The following is an 18,515-nucleotide window of genomic DNA, read 5'->3' as shown; positions in this document are numbered from 1 at the left end:
CAGCTTTGATACTGTTGCAATGGCAATAGTAATATATTTACTTCTCACTCTTAAGATACTTAGCTTTATCTTTCAGTGATGAAACTGATTCAGTTCTTGGTGTTATCTTTTCAGTTTGGCTGCTGTGAAGCTTTGTGTCTTCTCTCCACAACATTTCCAGTCTGCACCTGGAGCGTGGGATGGCATTGTGGGTATGTTCCCTTGTCTGTTACTCAAGCTTCTAAAAGTCATGTTTGTAAGATGGAAGTACCCTTACTTAGGTCTTGGAAGTCCTGGTTTGGAGATAAGCTGTTAAGCTTACCTTAGCAGTTATTTAAGAACTTCATACAGAAGAGTGTAATATCAGGCTGTTGTGATATCAAGGGTCAGCTTTTTGCGATCTCTGGAGCCACAGTGTGTATCACCGGGATTGGCTGCAGCTGCTGTAATAGAAGAACACATATGGTTAGCATCTATCAAAATGAGTAATAGGAGAAAATTTTCCATGCTTTTGGAGGAATGTTAATCTTCAGGACATTGTGTCTTGTACAAATCAGAAAATTGTCATTTTCACTTTGATCTCATGTTTCTGTTGAAAAACAGTAGGTAAAGGAAGCTGGGTCATAATTGATTTTATAACCGTAGAAGTGTCAGATGCATTTAAATTGTTCTCATTTGGCACACTGAATGGGAACAGCAAATGATACCTATAATACTTAAGTGTTATGTAGGTATATTTGATAGCCACAAAGTACCTAGTTCTGAAAAGTTTCTTCAGAATGTAGATGTGTAGTTGGCAACTCCAAAGCTTTGATCTTGCCTCTGATTAACAGTGGGCTCTGCCACATGAGCTGTAAGACTAGCTATTGACGATGTGTGTGTGTGGAGCTGTTTTTAAATAGATTTAACATAATTTGTGTTTATTTTCTTCATTGCTATCATAGAATAATTTAGTATGGAAAAGACCCTTAAGATCATCAAGTCTGACTGTTAACCAAGGACTGCCAAGTTCAGCACTAAACCATGTCCCCAAGCACCACATCTGTGTGTTTTTTGAATGCTTCTGGGGATGGTAACTCAACCACTTCCCTGGGCAGCCTGTTGCTTGATAACCCTTTGAGTGAAGAAATGTTTCCTAATATCCAATCTAAACCTCCCCTGCTGCAGCTGGAGGCCATTTCCTCTTGTCCTGTTGCTTGTTATCTGGGACAAGAGACCAATACCCACCTGCCTACAACCTCCTTTCAGGTAGCTGTAGAGAGGGATAAGGTCCCCCCTGAGCCTTCTCCTCTCCAGGCTAAACAACCCCAGTTCCCCCAGCTGCTCCTCACAGGACTTGTTCTTTATCTAAACTTTCACCAGCTGTGTTGCCCATCTCTGGACATGCTCCAGCATGTCAATGTCTTTGTTGTAATGAGGGGCCCAAAACTGAGCCCAGGATTCCAAGTGCGGCCTCACCAGTGCCCAGTGCAGGTGGACGGTCACTGCCCTGGTCCTGCTGGACACACAGTTTCTGACACAAGCCAGGACGCTGTCGGCCTTCTTGGCCACCTGGGCACGCTGCTGGCTCATGTTCAGCTGGCTGTTGACCAGCACCCCCAGGTCCCTTTCCACCAGGCAACTTTCCAGCCACTCTGCCCCCAGCCTGTAGCGCTGTGTGGGGCTGGTGTGACCCCAGTGCAGAACCCAGCACTGAGCCTTGTTGAACTTCATACAGTTGACCTTGGCCTGTCAGTCCAGCCTGTCCAGAGCCCTCCGCAGAGCCTCTTGCCCTCAAGCAGATCTGCACTCCCCCCAAGGCCTTCTGTCATCTGTTGTTGTGTCTCTAATCTTAGTTTACTCTTCAGGTATCCTGAAAACCTTTTGCAAGATTTTATCATGTTTAAAAAACAAAGCAAAATCCAGAAACCCAACAACAGAGGAAATAGCCCTCCCCCAGCTGTTTTGTTGGGGTTTTTTTATCGGCACGCCGTTTCTTCCCTTGCTGGCTATAAGTGTGTCATGCTCTGCATATGCATTCTGAAAGATGTCTTTTGAGCTATACGTCTGGTTTTAACAAAGTAGGTTAGGATATGAGCAGTACTTAGCTGAAAAATAAAATCAATGCAGAATTGCAAAGATGTGTTCTCTGCTCTATCCAGCTTAAAAAAAATGCTGGTTTTAAGGTGCATCTAATATTCGTCTCATCAGTGATGCAATAACATAGCATTTGCCCTTTCCTCTAATTCCTTCTTCATAAATTTTTGGCCTGTGTTCATACTAATTTGTACTGTAATTTTTTTTTGTGTGTGTGTGCAATATGAACATCTGTAATTTTGGGTAATAAGAATATAATAACATGAGAATTTTGCCAGAATTCTTTTCTGTGTTAAGTATTACCATTCTTACGATTAAAAAGCTATTGGAACATTCTGACTCTGTACAACTCAACATGGATTAACTGTATGTAAAGTAAACAGGACTTGCATATGAAAATACCTTTTTTTTAAAAAAAAAAAAAGGAGCTGTAATTACCTGTGTAGCTTTGTCAAAATAATAGCTATACTTGGTGTAAATTTCATTTTCTGAAATTGCTCTAGTTGTGTTAGACCAGAATGACTACATTAGAAGGCTATTTTTTTAATTTAAAGAATATCCTGAAAGAATCCTTCTACTCGGAGGTTGTATAAAGTCTTTTTCCTCAAAGTTGTTAGTATTGTGCAGATCTTACAGCTTTGAAATTACGTGTGTGATTCACATAGTGTTCTGACAAACATCTTTTGGTGATCTCTGCCTGCTCTTTTTGAAGTTGTGTGGGAAAATGTGATTTAAAATTACTGTAAAGAGTGGAATGCAGCACTAAATTACAATCTTGAATAGAGTCCACCCATAAATCTATATGGTTTTGTGGATTACAGTTGTTTGTTTAAACTCTTGTCAGTTTAAAACAGTATCTTGTTACAATGCATCTTATGTCTCCCATCCCTACTTTACATATGCACAAGACTTAACTGGAGATAGTTCAGGACCATACTGATTAGCAATTAAATACAGAATTTTTCAGTTTATCAGTAGATGTCACTAGCAGCTTTCATATTTGCTATTAAAAGAAAAAGTAATGGCTCTTCATGAAGACACAGTATTGTCAGGTCTCTGCTGCAAATTTGGGTTTTTTTAAGTTCTACTTCAGTATTAAATGTGTATTTCTGTAGTACTGATTTTCTTTTTTTTTTAGATTAGCAGCCTACTTGACTGTTAGCTTTTTTTAAGACTTTAAACTTACCAAAAGAGGGGAAAAAAAGTCATGACATTCCAAAATTAAACTTCCAGTGTTTCCCAGCCAAGTCCTTCAGATGAAGCTCAGAAGGGCTGCACCATAGGAATGGCTGGCATGGTGCTGTCTCTCCTTTCATCAGCATGGTTTCCACTGGACCTCTCTGCACATCAGGATGCTTTGATTTTGACTGGAAACTTGCTTGCAGGTAAGGCAAAACAAGAAAAGTAGGATTGTCCTGATATTTCTACCATTAGCACCAGAAAGCCTGTATCACCCTGTTCTGATTGCATACAACAAAATACTTGCAAGATTGAGCAGAAGTAAAGAAGGAGCTTCTAGCACCCAGGAGGTCTGAAAAATGTGCCTCCAAGTTGCACATTTCCTCTAGTTGTTAAAGGGAATGTGCAGTATGCTTAGTACAGGCAGGGTGCAAAGAACTAGCATTTTATTAGTGTTTAAAACTATGGCCCTACTGCTGGTTATTAAAATATAGACTCTCTTTTTGCATATAAATTTCTGTTCATATAGAGATGATAACCATATATGCCTCTCAAATTTTCTGATACTTGGTTCCAAGTTTTTTTCTTTCTTTTTCTTTAAATAATGTACTTCCTAATGCAGCAAGTGCTCCCAGGTGCTTAAAGAATCCCTGGAGTGCTGAAGAAGATTCAAACCAAGGTGCTACGAAGCAGGAGGAACCCTGGCCGGCTCTGGCAGATCGAACTCTTGTCACTTTAGTGGAACAGCTCTTTTCTCATCTGCTGAAGGTCATTAATATTTGTGCACATGTAATGGATGATGTTGCGCCTGGCCCAGCAGTAAAGGTATGTATTAAAAATAACTGTTTAACTGTGACTTAAATACTGTTGTGATGCAGACCTCTTCAAGGCTTTGCATTTTAGAGTGCATACAGGTAGCTATCGAATACCTCGATAATATGACTCCACTATGGGTAGGAAAGCAAGTAGCATGAGAAGAACATGCATATTGTTCTTCCACACAGCACGTTTTTCTTTAGTTCTGCAGTGTTTATAATAAAACTTTAAATTTTGAACCTTTTATTCCTGGTGACTTCACTTGAAACATTAATTCAGTGAGGAGTGTGTATAGTAAATTGAGTATTGGATTGCATACTCTGGGAAACATCTGTTGACTTTTGGGTTGGTTGGTTGGCTGGCTGTTACGCACTGAGCTCCTTTTGGGGCTAAAAATAATTCTATCTTTTGAATATGCTGCAAAATATTTTGACTTGTGAAATAGCTTATATGAGGTACTTTCAGGTTTGGAGTTTTGTTTTCGGGCTTTTTTGAGGCATCTGTGTTTTGAGACTGATTTAATTACTAAAGCAGTGTTGCTAGGATGAGTAATTTCTTCGTATTTTAAAAAACCTGAGAATGTTTTTTGACACTCCTTTGATTGGAATCAAAAGAAACTTTAGTCATTGAGCCTTAATTCCATTTCACTGGCTTATGCTGAAGTTGAGAATGCAAGCAGGGAATATATTACACTTCCTTTTCACCCAGGACACGTCCTGAACCTGAGAGCTGAAACATTTTAATTTAACTGACAGTTAAATAAAGGGGAGTTTAAACAAAAGAGGAACATGCTTGTATTTGTGTAGAAGGAAAGCTACTTATGCATACAACATTAATAAAGCTTCTTTTAATTCTAGGCAGCGTTACCTTCTCTCACAAACCCGCCTTCTCTTAGTCCAATTCGGAGGAAGGGGAAAGAGAGGGAGTCTGTCGAACAGGCATCTGTGCCAATGAGCCCTAAAAAGGGTGGTGAAACGAGTCCAGGTAGGCAGGCTTACCCAGTTAACCCTCCCACTGACCATCCCCTCGTAAGTATGGTTATGGCACAGAGAGAAGAAATAAAACTGAATAACTTGTTTTCTGAAGTTTTAGTTCAAAAGTCTGGCAGACCGGCTGTCAGAAGTGTGTTTCACTACTGCATTGCAGGAAAGGCAGCTGTGGGTGTGGGCTTCTATACTGTTTTATTTTTTATGAAAAGTGACTGCTTTTCAAAAGCAAGGTAATGCTGAATCCTTTTCCTCACTGTTTTTCTGAATCTACTCTGCTGTTGACTAAAATAAAGAAGCAATTTCTGCATGTATTTCACTTAAAAGAAGTTTGAAAGCTGCTTTGCAACTTTTGGCAGGAGTAGTTTACATTGCTCTTGAAAACAAGATTCCGAGTCTTGAAAACTTTTTTTTTCTTAGTGATGAATGAAGGAAATGGGTATTATTTTTGTGCTGTAAATTGTGCTTGCACTTCAATAGCAAGCCCTCTGGGTTTCTTTTTCTTAGAGGGCTAGTTTCTTGGAATGCTAGTTCATTTTCTAGTTGTATGGCACGTGTGTTTTTAGTTTAAAAATATTCATGCTAATAATTCAGATACAGTAAATTATGTGGAGTATACATGTCATGAGCACCCTAGAAGTATGATGTGCTAATCCATGCTATATTTTTAAGCTACTAGGCAAACTGATGCTACTGGGCCTGTTCCAACAAGTAAATCATCTTCAGTAGGAAGCTTTTATCATCTTCCATCCTATCTGAAGTTATATGATGTCTTGAAAGCAACCCATGCTAATTATAAGGTACTGCATAATATTGTTTGATTGAAATGTGGTTGGGCAGTCACTTAGTGTTTCTTTTTCAACATGGCTCTGCTTGTATTGAGACTCACTTGTTTGCCTGTGTAAACAGTACATCGACAAAAAAAATTCAGAAAAATCACAACCACCACCAATAAAAGCCAAAATAACCCCCTGACAAGCATTGTCACTCTATTACTTGTTTCTCTGCTGTCACTAATTCTGGTACCAAGTGACACTCTGCTGGTTTGGCAGTGCTGAATGTATCCCAGTGTTTGTTCTCTCTCTGGTTTATTCCAGGATGGGTAATCTTTTTCCTCATTAGTTCAGGTAATAGAAGATGCGTTCCCTGGGGGCTTGGTGATCTGATTTGTACACTTCAGGAGGTGTATTCTTATTATGCCTACTATGTTTCTGAGAAATACATTATCCCTTACTCCATTACTTGCCAACATTCTGGGCCTTCCTGGATGTTTTAAATTCCTCAAGCTTACTCAGAATGAAGTCCTGCCTTTCCAGCAATTCATGAAATTCAAGAGAGAGTCTAAGCTGTTAGTGGTGGTGTTTGAACTATGCTGAAGTTTTAGGAAAAAAATCATTTTGTGTCAATATCCATGCTTTTCTGTAATTTTTATTTCCTTGTCAAGTAATTGTTAAAAAAAGTGTTTACTTTTTTGGACCAGGTTACTTTGGATCTCCAGAACAGTAATGAAAAGTTCGGATGTTTCTTACGGTCTGCCTTAGATGTTCTGTCTCAAGTCTTGGAACTTGCTACTCTTCAAGACATTGGAAAGGTATAAGATTTGTGTGTGTTTTCTTTTATAGTTAAGTTGTCCATATCTGTGGTTGTTACTGGGGAAAAAAACACATACTGATTTTAAAATTGGTACTGTTGAGGGAGACAGTAGTCCTGGAAGTGTGCTGCTACAATGTTGGGTAAAGTGCTAAAGCAGATTTTCTAAGTTAAATTGCTTCCGTTGAAAACTGGAGTAACTCTTTTTACTGTTTAAATTTCATGTAGAGTCTTTCCAGCAAAATGACTTGCCTGCAGTCATTCAGTCTTACTATAGTAATATGTTTTAATACTTATGTTAAATATACCAAATGTCAGAAGGCATACTGCTCTCCTTCCTCTCTGTCTTGGTATTTTTTTCTCCTGAACTGTGTGTTGGGTATTGTGGTATTTTAAGACTAGGAGACAAATCTTGCATTTTGATTTCTTTACGTACTTCTACCATTTCCCTTAAATTAATGTAGCTTTACTTAGTAAAAAAGAAAATGTGCTTTTGTCCAGTTTTCATAGTAATGCTTTATATAATGAAGTAAATTTCAATTGAGTGGACCGGTGTTTTTACTTTTCTAGTGTGTAGAAGAAATTTTGGGATACCTAAAATCATGTTTCAACAGAGAACCAACAATGGCAACAGTTTGTGTGCAGCAGGTAAGGAGGTAATTTTTTTTTGTGTTACTGGAAGGTTAATTCTGGTATCCTGTGGTTATCAATTGGATACTAAGACTGGCCATTCTTTTAAGTGAAGTGGTGTGAGGAAACTGTAGTGCCCATGTGGAGCAAACAGAGCATGTTTAATTTTCATTGCTTGTAGTGAACCCTGATACCATGTAAATCATATAATTTCTTCTTGAACTGCTTCCAATTCAAAGAACTATTTTAGCTAATGCTCAGAAAAGTTTGTTTCCTACCTTCTCAAATGTGTTTGTAGGCAGTTAACTACATCAAAACCTGGAAAGCAAAGAACTGCCTTGGTGATGGATTTCTTGCAGGCTTCCAGTTAAACATTTGGGTTCAAGTCGTCAGAACTTAATTTTGGTGGGAGAGGCATGCTTTAGCAGATTATTTTGAGTTGTCAAATGGAAATAGCTTCAGTTGCAAAAACAGTCATATCTTTTTGAGTGAGGTATGGATTCTGTCTTTTTCCAGCTTCTTTCTGTCATCTTGTATTTGACTACATGATCCACAGTTTGCACTTTGACCTTTCCTCTGAGGTCCTTTGGGAGGATGAGTTGTCAAGTTGGGGTTTTTTGGTTGGTTTTTTTTTTTTTTTTCCCCTGAAGTGTTAATTTTTTTTTTCCTTCCAATTTTCTTCTGTAGTTACTGAAAACATTGTTTGGGACAAATCTGGCTTCTCAGTACGATGGCTTGTCTTCAAACCCCAACAAAGCTCAAGGCAAAGCTCAACGCTTAGGTTCTTCCAATTTGAGACCTGGTCTCTATCATTATTGCTTCATGGCACCATACACACATTTTACGCAGGCACTTGCTGATGCTAGTCTAAGGAACATGGTTCAGGCTGAGCAGGAACACGATGCTTCAGGGTAACTTTCTTCCCTTAAGATATAATCTTAACTTGAATTAGAATCTCTTTTTATTGTTTTTCATAAATGCAAGTATCATGGGAGAGCTAAGTAACTTGAAATTACAGTGTTGTGTATTATTTATTTCCTGTAGATTTATGCAAAGTAATTTGTGTTGGTAGTGAGATCCTGAATGCAACACTATATTAATTATCACTAATGTGTTTTTCAAATCAAAGCTAAATCATTAAAATGGATATCACTTGTTTTTTAAAAGCATAATAGTTTTAAATGCTTGTATTCAAAACTATTTCATTAATTGGATAATTATAGCAAATAGTAGCCTTAAAGGAAAGGCAGAAGGATGACTAAGCAAAGACGAGAAATTCTTTCTCTACTAGATGCTTGTTGTTCACAAATCTGTGTGATCTGATCATAGTGTACTGTAGGTTGTCTCTGTTGCTTTTGTTTTCTTAAGATTCTTGAAGCAGTCAAGTAGATAAAGAAAAGCTGCATTCATAAAAATGTGTCTAACGAGTGTGTTTGTGCCTCCATTTTTTTTTTAATGTATGTGGATTTATTGGGTTTTTTTATGACAGGTGGTTTGATGTGCTGCAAAAAGTTTCTACACAGCTGAAAACTAGCATTACCAGTGCAGCAAAACATCGTGCTGATAAGGTACTTGTATCTATGTACTACCAAAAGAGCTGTACCTTACATTTAAAACATTTTTCTCCTTTTAAAACATAATTTGGTTTTGAATCAGAGATCTGTTCAGATGTTAGATTATTTTAAAATCTCTCTATTCCAGAATGCTATTCACAGTCACATTCGTTTATTTGAACCCCTTGTCATAAAAGCATTGAAACAATATACTACAACAACATCAGTACAGCTGCAGAGACAAGTTCTAGACCTGCTTGCTCAACTGGTCCAGCTACGAGTTAACTACTGTCTTCTGGATTCCGATCAGGTTGGTACCTCGCCATTTTTGCAGATGTGTAATACAGGGATCTCACCAACAGGCTTAGTATTTACAGCAAAAATATTTGCAACAATCAATTCATTGTATTATAGGTGAAAACAAAGACTTAAAGGAAGGTAGGACTCAATTCCCAACCACAAAGAGCTTCAGATTTCTGGTTTTCTGTTGCATATAAATAGTTGTTGCAGAGCTTAGACAGTAATTTAAGAACTGTTCATTGTTAAAGATTGTCTTTAAGTGTAAGATGATGTGGAAAATACAGTCACTGGTGTTAAATAAAACTTCATTTACAAATACAAATACCTTCTTTCTCCACTGGGAGTATGGACTTCCATATGACTGATAGTGAGCATCATGGTTGAAAACTATTTTTTTTATTTCAATGATGGGGGGAAGCCTGAGGCACATACAGTAGTCTGTGTGGTTGTCCATATAAGCGGTAAATTTGTAACATAAAATAAATTCTATGTGTTTTATTTCTTACAGTATTTTTGGGTTTATAAACTAGTATGAGTTGCAATACGTAACTTTCTTGTAAGTTACGCAGATAAATCTTTTCAACGCATGAATACTTTGGATTTTATTTTGGTTTAGTGCTAGATTTTTGGTTGATTAACTGTAATGCCTCAAATATTGTGTGTTACGTGAGTGAGGAAGTTATACTTTAAAATATATAGGCTGCAGGTAAAATGTTGCATACATTCATGCAAACTGGATTAAGCTCTAATGTCAACAAGATTCCCAGCACCATTTGTAACTTAGAGGGAACGCTTCATTACATACTAGAATGAACTAGAAGTATAAATGATTTTCAGTGCCTGTCTTCCCTTTCTCTCCTTCCAAAACACAAACTTTTATAAATCTATCAAAACAGTTTCAAATGGGAATTAATGTCTCTGTGTCTGTTGTACACTTTATTCTCTCTAGGTGTTTATTGGATTTGTGCTAAAGCAGTTTGAATACATTGAAGTAGGACAGTTCAGGTATGAAACAAGCAAAGATCCTTTGAATAGTGTGGGTTTACAACTGTCTTACTCTGAGGCGTGTAGTGATTAGTTTTGCTGGGTATTTCTGCCTTACAAGAAAGAGAGTTACCTTCTGAGCAATGTGCATGTTTATTCTCTGGCTCCAGTGGTAGCCCTTTCAGATGATTTAGGTTCCATATGGCTGAAGAAGTTAGGAAGTAGCATGGGAAAAAAAAAATCCCAAGCTACGTTGTTGGTATGTTGTAAAACCATTCCTTTGGAGGCACACACCCCCGCCCACCAAGCAATGCTTTCAGGAATCAGCACTTCATTGCTAGGACTCACTTGCTGAAGGGAGAGCTACTTCTTCCAATTGTGGATTCACTGTGAACCTGTGTGTGTTCTGATCACCTGGTACATTTTGTATAGTACCTAATTGATCATAAGCAATGCAGTGGAATTTTTGTCAGCTATTTCTGGTTTTTCTCCCACTTGAGTTTGTATAAAGAGATAAGTGGGTTTTTTGCTTTGTGGGTCTCCTACAGAAATACTCCAATGTGTGTTGTGCATTAGATATATGTTACTAATATTAGTAACTGTATAATGGTCAAAGTCTGAAAGAAATCCTTTGGGGGAAAAAACCCATATTAAAGGACAGGGCACAGAAATTTTAGAAATACTGTATGAAAGCAGAGTAACTTAAAGAAAAAATCTTATTGTGAGAAGATTGATTTTTACTAAACAAAGTTGTACAATTCAAACTTGACACTTCATTTTTTGTTTTCAGGGAGTCTGAAGCAATTATTCCTAATATCTTTTTTTTCCTGGTGTTGCTATCTTATGAGCGGTATCATTCCAAACAGATAATTGGAATTCCTAAGATCATTCAGCTGTGTGATGGTATCATGGCCAGTGAAAGGAAAGCTGTTACACATGGTAATTAAAAATGATAAATGTACTAACACTAATATTAGTTCAGCAATAAAAACATTTAATAGTTTTAAATAAAAAAAAGTATTCCTTTCAGGAAGTTTATTGTACCCTACTAACACTGCTACCCCATATTTTGTGTTGTATGTAATAGCAAAAAAGCTTTTATTTGAAACTTTATTGGGTAGTAAGTTCACAACATATCAGTACTTGTAAAGGTTTTGATTTTAATTTTTAGTCCCCTTCCCTTTCCCTCTACCTTCAGCCTTTAAGTAGAAGCACCTCTCATACTTGCCATTGATTCTGCTGAGAAATACCTTATAAAAATACCTGTTTTAGCTCTGACAATGGGCAAATGTGTGCATAATATACATTTTCTAGTAGAAGTAAAAAGGTAGACATCATTATGCATTATAAGTTTGCGTTTTGTGTTTGGGTTTGTTTTTTTAGGGATGGGTAAAACCTTCAATAAATTAAAGTACAGTTTACTTTTAGTAGCTGAACTGTTAGAACAAGAAAAAACTGTTCAAGAGTGACTTGACTCGTATTAAAACAAAAAAAAAAATCTTGTTTCAGCAATACCAGCTCTGCAACCCATCGTTCATGATCTGTTTGTGTTAAGGGGAACAAATAAAGCTGATGCTGGGAAAGAGTTGGAAACACAGAAAGAGGTGGTAGTGTCAATGCTGCTGAGACTTATTCAGTACCATCAGGTAAGAGAGGAGGGAAGAGTGTCCCTGATGTGGCCTATAAAAGGGTAACATTGCTTTGACTGCTAAAAATGTATCAGGCAGTATTAATGATTTTCTATACAAAACATTAATAGCCTGAACCTGTGTGATCTTTCCTGATAGAAGGAGTACGCAAGGATTTTTTTAGGGATAGGGGAAAGGTTCTGCACTACAAACTAATATTTCAAGTCAAATAACATGTCTGTGGGATTTTATAGTCAAGCCTAGGTAACAAAGCACTGAAAAGCTCCAGTTAAGATCACGGTCTTGGTTGTCTTGCAGGTTGAATAAACAGAAGGTTAAGAGTTGTAATAAATTAGCATTCAAGAAACTTAAGAGTGGGGGTAAAAGTGGAAGAGAGGACAGAATTACAAGTAGGATACATGCTGCATTGAAGTGATTTAGGTATTGCTGTACAACAGCAAAATCTTCAATAACATGTAAAAACATAAATTATTTGAATAGTGTAATGAAACGGGTACTTAGACAGCACTGATTACTTTGCCCCAGACCTCACGGGTCTGGAAAACATGTTTCTGCATTGTAGGAGTATAAGAATGACTTTTTTCAATACACTTTGTTTAAAAGAAAAACATAAAAGTAATTTTAAGAGAAGTGACATAATTAGCATGTGATCTTATTGCTTATTCAGGTGCTTAACAAACTTAATGTGCTTTTCCTTTCATCATGTGAAAATGCAGTTCTAGCATATGCTAATGTAAGCAATGTATTTTCTGAGAATAGTTGGGGGGGAAAAAAAGTCAGTACATTTTGCCAAAATAATTTGTTAGAACTACATGTTCAGATTGGGGTAATTTTGTGTATCCACATTTTCTTTTGAATTTGTAGTTTTATAATCATGAAATGGCTAATATTAACTATATGAAATGACACACTGTAGACACATGATGTGAAATAGTGAATAACTTCGTGTTACATAAGGTACTGCAATTGCTAGCAGATACCCTTCTGACACCTATTTAACCTATTAAAGACTACCCATGCGCTGCTCTTCCCACATCATCCCATTTGTAATTCTTTCTCTGTCCTGCTCTGCTGGTGCAGTACTTACGAACTAACCTTTGGGCAGTTCTGTTGTTTCCCTGGCTGTGGCTGGGATGTTCTGCAGTGGTGTCCCTGTAATTTGAGAGGCTCCAAGTGCTGTAGCCTTTAACTTTTTTCTGTTACAAATGTAGCTGCTGTCCATGGAGCTCCACAGTTCAAGTTATTCAGCCCACAATTTCTCTTATCTCCTCTCCCATGAGAAAGCTTTTTGGGAAGAATCTGGTCATCTTTTTTTTTCACTTTTTTTAATTGGCTGCATTTCTGAATCTGAATTACTTGAATTTCTTCTACAGGTGCTCTAACTGGTTTTCTGAACCAGATTCTTCTGTCCCACTTTACAGTCCATATATTAACATTCCTGCTTGCTACGTTGTTGACCCGTCTGTCCTTGAAAGTGTAGTCTCTATAACCCTCACACATAAAACGTGTTCAGCTACTACAAGTGATCCTTGCTGTTGCTGTGCTCCATTATATGAAAGTGACGTATCTCAAGTGAACAAGCTCTATTAAAAATGTCTGTTTTGTTTCTTGACCAAATTTAAGTTTTGAGCTGAAGAAAGAATATACATGTGGGAAATTCCTTTCTTCCTTCCTCTCCTTTTTTCTTGAGTATGTGATGTAGCACTTACATATACTATGCTTTTTTCAGTTGTTTGAGCAGTCTTTTGACAAATGCCATTTAAAAAGGACCAAGAAAGCATATTTTTCTAGTTTATAAAAAGTAACTGGAAAATACTTTTTTTTTTACCAAAAAAAAAAAAAAAAAAAGGCATAACTAAGAACAAGCTTTTAACCTGAAAATCGAGTTTGGAAATGTTGATTTCTCATGTGGTTTTTCTTTGCTTTTTGGCAGATGGATGAAACACTAAATATTTTTCCCACTAGTGTATTACTTCTGTATTACTTAAACGTTTTCTGTTAGTGTGGGTATTTACTTGCATTCTTTTGGACTTTTCTTCAGGTGCTGGAAATGTTCATCTTAGTATTGCAACAATGTCATAAAGAAAATGAAGACAAATGGAAAAGATTGTCCCGGCAAATAGCTGACATTATTCTCCCAATGCTTGCAAAACAACAGGTTATTATATGAATTTTTAAATCTATAAACATCTAAAATAATATTTGTATCAATAATGGCTTTGGGTATTTGATTTTTTTATACGAAGACAGATTTTCTTGAAGATGTGGTTGGCATATCTGAAAAAATTACTGCAAGGTAAACTAGTCTTTGAAGTGATGAAGGTGGTATTTAAATGCATGAAGTATGTGCAGTATCTTTAAGACTGTTTACAGAAGCAGCTCGTTCTACTTCTCTTACATACATGATTGTATCGGAGTGCTTACTAAATGGTGTGAAGATTCTCCCGTGTTTTTAGAATGTCAAAAGTACTTTTTTTTGTAACTGCAGTGGGTCTAATTGCATTTTTTCTTCAGTGAGGGGAATGGAAAGACATAGTGTGAAACTGCGTTAATAAATTGCAGCATCATGACATAGTTGGGGTTGAAATGGACCCCTGGATGCTGCCTTCACCTCAAAGTAGGGTCTACTGGAGCAGGTTGCTTAGGACCATGTCCAATCAGGTTTTGACAGTCTCTGAGGATGGAGCCTCCATAACCTCTCTGGGCAACCTCATCTAGTGTCTGAGCATGCTCACAGGCAGAAAACAAATAAATAAAAACAGTGTTTCAGTGTAATTTCTTGCATTTCAACTTGTGCCTTTTGCCTTCCATCCTAGAACTGGATACCACTGAAAAGATTCTGGCTCTTTCTTCTGTACTTTCATTGTCTCCTCCTCCCACTTCCCCCAGTCAGAAAGTCAGATACTTGTGCACGTTGTTCAGCCGGGACAAGGCTCAGGGTGACCTTTATCAATCTCAGCTGTCCCTACAACAGATGTTCCAAGCCAAGTGCTAGACTCTCTCTGGTGTGTGCATGTTTTTCTTTCCTTCCCCAACGTGCAGTGCAGTGAGTAGACCCCTTGTATCTGGAAAGAAAAGATGACTCCTTTTAGGAGAAAGATTCCCACCCCCCCTCCCCAAGTGCTGCTCCCTGAGCAACAGAGGACTTGACTTTGATACAGCTTTCCTGGAATTAGAAACACTTACTTCAAGGATAAAAAGTGAAACTAGTGAAACTGTGCCCTTAATGTTCTTTACTGCATAATGGCAGATCCCTACTCCCGGGAGGATACCTCATGGCTGGAGAGAGTGGGCAGTTACTGTAGATCAGACAACAGGTTTTGAGCAAAGCTAAAATGTTGGCAGATTCATACAAAATAACAGCAATTTCAATCTGTGCATGTGCTCAACTATGAAATTATTTAAACAAGCTAGGGTCATCCAGATTGGTCCAGTCCTTTGCTTTTTGCAGTTGATTATTTTATAATTTATCTAAAAACCTCATCAAGTGTCCTACCTCTGTTGCTGCAGTGTAATACCATTGTAACTGTTCCCTTTTCAGATGATTAGGAATGTTTTTTTCCTAGTTACCTGCTTAAATCTATGCACAGCCAGTATTGCTTTCTATAAATATGCCTGGTAGGATGTGTAGGGAGGCGAAAAGTTTTTTAAATTTTATGACAAGTCAGTCTTCTGGTCTCATTCTCTGAATATGACGTATTTATCCTGATAAAATATGTGGTATGTATATCGAATTTTTTTGTGTGTCAGTATTCTCAAAGCCCCTGTGTCAGAAGGACTGCAATGAAAATTTACCTTTCATAGCTTTTAGTTGCTCTGAATTTTGTACTGTAAAGGACAGTTTTATTACACAAAGGTGGTCATAAAAATGTTTAAAACATGAAATGGTAATTTTAAAATAATAAATAAATAAATAAAGGCAGTTACCTTTAGTTACAAATTAGTTTTGTGTTTTTCTTTTACAGATGCATATAGACTCTCATGATGCTCTGGGAGTATTGAACACTTTGTTTGAAATTTTGGCTCCTTCATCCCTTCGCCCTGTGGACATGCTTTTAAGGAGTATGTTTGTTACTCCTAAAACAATGGTAAGCAGTTGTTTCCAGAGAAGAGAGAATCTGGTGTATTTCATGCAAAACAAAAGAGCACGTGTTTCTCTTTCTGAATTTGCAATGTGGCGTTAAAGTACCTGCAGTGGATTTTAGGAAATAATTGGTTAGAACTAATGTGACTTACCAACTGGGAGCACTTCATACAAGAACGTTCTGCTTATGGATTATTTGCCTTCATTTTGTATTTTGAGGATCAGGAACATAGAGAAACATACTGTCATAATGAATTCTAGAATGCAATTTAATAGATAGTCACATTTTCCTGTATTAGTGCCGTTTTTATAGTTGAGAGCTTGTTTAACAGAGTGAATGTAAGCTTGACAGTTACCACAAGAATAGCATTTTGGAAGATATAAACATAAATGTTATTTCCTGCTTGCTCCATTCTGAAAAGGGTGTGATTTTGTACAACAGTTAATGAAAGTGTTAATGTATTTGAATTCGTTCCTATGTTGTGTTGTTTCACTTCAAAAGTACTCAATTTTATGCATTTTTGTGTTTGTGTTAGGCATCAGTGAGCACTGTCCAGCTATGGATTTCTGGAATTTTAGCTATCCTTAGAGTTCTGATTTCACAGTCAACAGAAGACATCGTTCTATCCCGTATACAAGAGCTTTCCTTCTCACCATATCTGATTTCATGTCAAGCAATTAACAGACTGAGACATGGAGAAAATAATGTATCTGCACCAGAGGATCGCACTGAGGTTAAACAGGCTAAATATCTTCCTGAAGAGACATTTTCTAGGTATGTTGTTTTTGAATAATTAAGGGGAAAGATTAAGATTTGAGAAATCACAAATATATTGGGCAATATATACACATGTAGAACTGTTATCTGATAGGAATAAAGTCTGTTAATGAGTTGATATGGGAGGAGTGAGTGTGGAGGAGGGAATGATGAGATGGAGAGCAGAGGGAGGAGATGAGCGGTTTGTAGTAGGGACTTCGGATTGTTCCGATGCCTCTTCTCAAGCCAAGTGAAGAACCTCATGGAGCTGTTAAAATGTATGAATCCTGGACTTACTTAAACTGGGTCTAAAAACTTAACTAGTTAATCCTTTCCTTCCTGTGAGGGGACTGAAAGATGAGTCATCCCCTTAGCAGAAGCCCTGATTTTTCTGCTAGAATCCTGGTAGCAGACAGATTCAAATCTAGTAAGTTAGTCCTGCTTTCTATTTCCTATTTTTAAGGAACAAATGGCTTTGTGTAGTTGGCTTTCCATACCGATGTCTTCAGTGTGACAGACTTCAGGCAAAAGAATTGTGGAGAGATGGCAATTGTATTATGCTGCCACAGTGCTTGTCTTCAAGGCATTATGCTCTTATGTGGTGGGAAGCATTTTAATTAGCTATTTGTTTAAGAAAATGAGAACTTCTTACTTAAGTATGGAACTTCACATAGAAATAACTTGGTGTTTCTTACTCAGCTCATTGATGAGGATGATGGGTAGAGGGAAAAGGGGCTTCTGGACTCCCTTAATGTGACATCATGTCCAACAGGAATGACTTGAGGAATGATTATGGCAAGGAGGATGGATGTCGTTACTCAAATGCCCTTATTTGGTGTGTGGATTTGTTTGGGGGGGGTGTGTGTTGTGAATTAGGGTTTTTTTGTTGTTGGGGTTTTTTATGTTTGGGTTCCACACCCCCATCCATACCACTCCCCAGGCTGGGGGTTTGATATGGAACCTGTTCGGTAGAGTATAGATAGATGAGGCTTTAAAAAGCTGAATTACTGTGACATGCAGTTACCCCTTCTCAGCTGAGCTGCAGTAACTGTCATGGTGTGTTTTAGCTCACTGCAAATCACTGTTAAGACACTATAGCACTTTTTGAATCTTTGCTGTGTGAGGTGGGGCTGGTATGTGCGTGCTATCATGACTTTAGCTAATGAGTAAATAACCCAGATCCAATATCTAATATGTAATTAAGTGCTTGTGATCATCTCTCCATACTTATAGCATCATATTTGGTTTAGGTCGACCTGTTCTGTAGCATTTAATTTGGCATCCTATTGGGGATGAATGGACAAGGTCTTCGTATTTTATTTTTTCAAACTTAGAGTTTCATGGGCAAACCTCATCTTATCCTGAAAGATGTTGTGTTAATAGTTTTTCTGTTGATTGTATATGTGATTTTTCAAGGTTCTTATTACAACTGGTTGGCATTCTACTGGAAGATATTGTTACCAAACAATTGAGAGTGGACATGAATGAACAGCAACATACTTTCTACTGCCAGGAGCTGGGCACGCTGCTTATGTGCTTAATACATATCTTCAAATCAGGTATTACTTTAAATACTGCCTTGTGCTGTAGCATACAGTGACAGAATGGTTTTTCAGTTGAGACAATTGTTGAATGCATCGAACTACTGAGAAGGAATACATAGGTGCTAAGGGCATAAAGAACCTCCCAAACTTTGTGCTTGTGCATGCAGGTCACACTTTTCACAGTTCTTCTGTCTATGTGGAACAAAATGTAACTAGTGACTTTTTATTTCTCCTTTTAACTGTCTAAAACTTTCCACTCCAAAAATGCAAAGCATTCCAAATTTTGGTCTGTATTTCTCATGGTGTTTCTCGCTTTGGAGGTTGGTAGTTATGTCCAGGCTTAAAATACTGAGTTAAAGACCGCTGGCTCGGGCTCATGACAGGGTAG

The 18,515-nt window shown here is 37.5% G+C and overlaps 1 protein-coding gene across 1 annotated transcript in view; it reads left to right on the top strand.

Annotated features, from left to right (window-relative positions):
- HTT (huntingtin) overlaps positions 1-18,515 on the top strand; it is an 84,524-nt gene that overhangs the window by 33,293 nt on the left and 32,716 nt on the right. The window contains 17 exon segments of the mRNA XM_037385890.1: positions 115-191; positions 3,289-3,440; positions 3,857-4,059; positions 4,908-5,034; positions 5,709-5,836; positions 6,517-6,627; positions 7,197-7,274; positions 7,944-8,167; positions 8,746-8,824; positions 8,958-9,119; positions 10,059-10,114; positions 10,884-11,032; positions 11,603-11,739; positions 13,784-13,900; positions 15,708-15,830; positions 16,363-16,601; positions 18,000-18,142. Of these exon segments, the coding sequence (XP_037241787.1) occupies positions 115-191; positions 3,289-3,440; positions 3,857-4,059; positions 4,908-5,034; positions 5,709-5,836; positions 6,517-6,627; positions 7,197-7,274; positions 7,944-8,167; positions 8,746-8,824; positions 8,958-9,119; positions 10,059-10,114; positions 10,884-11,032; positions 11,603-11,739; positions 13,784-13,900; positions 15,708-15,830; positions 16,363-16,601; positions 18,000-18,142 (2,305 nt within the window).

The sequence above is a fragment of the Falco rusticolus genome, chromosome 1, assembly GCF_015220075.1.
Source record: "Falco rusticolus isolate bFalRus1 chromosome 1, bFalRus1.pri, whole genome shotgun sequence".
In the NCBI taxonomy this organism is placed as follows: domain Eukaryota; kingdom Metazoa; phylum Chordata; class Aves; order Falconiformes; family Falconidae; genus Falco; species Falco rusticolus.
The sequence above is the reverse complement of the archived record's forward strand: the minus strand, read 5'-3'. Positions and strand labels throughout refer to the sequence as shown.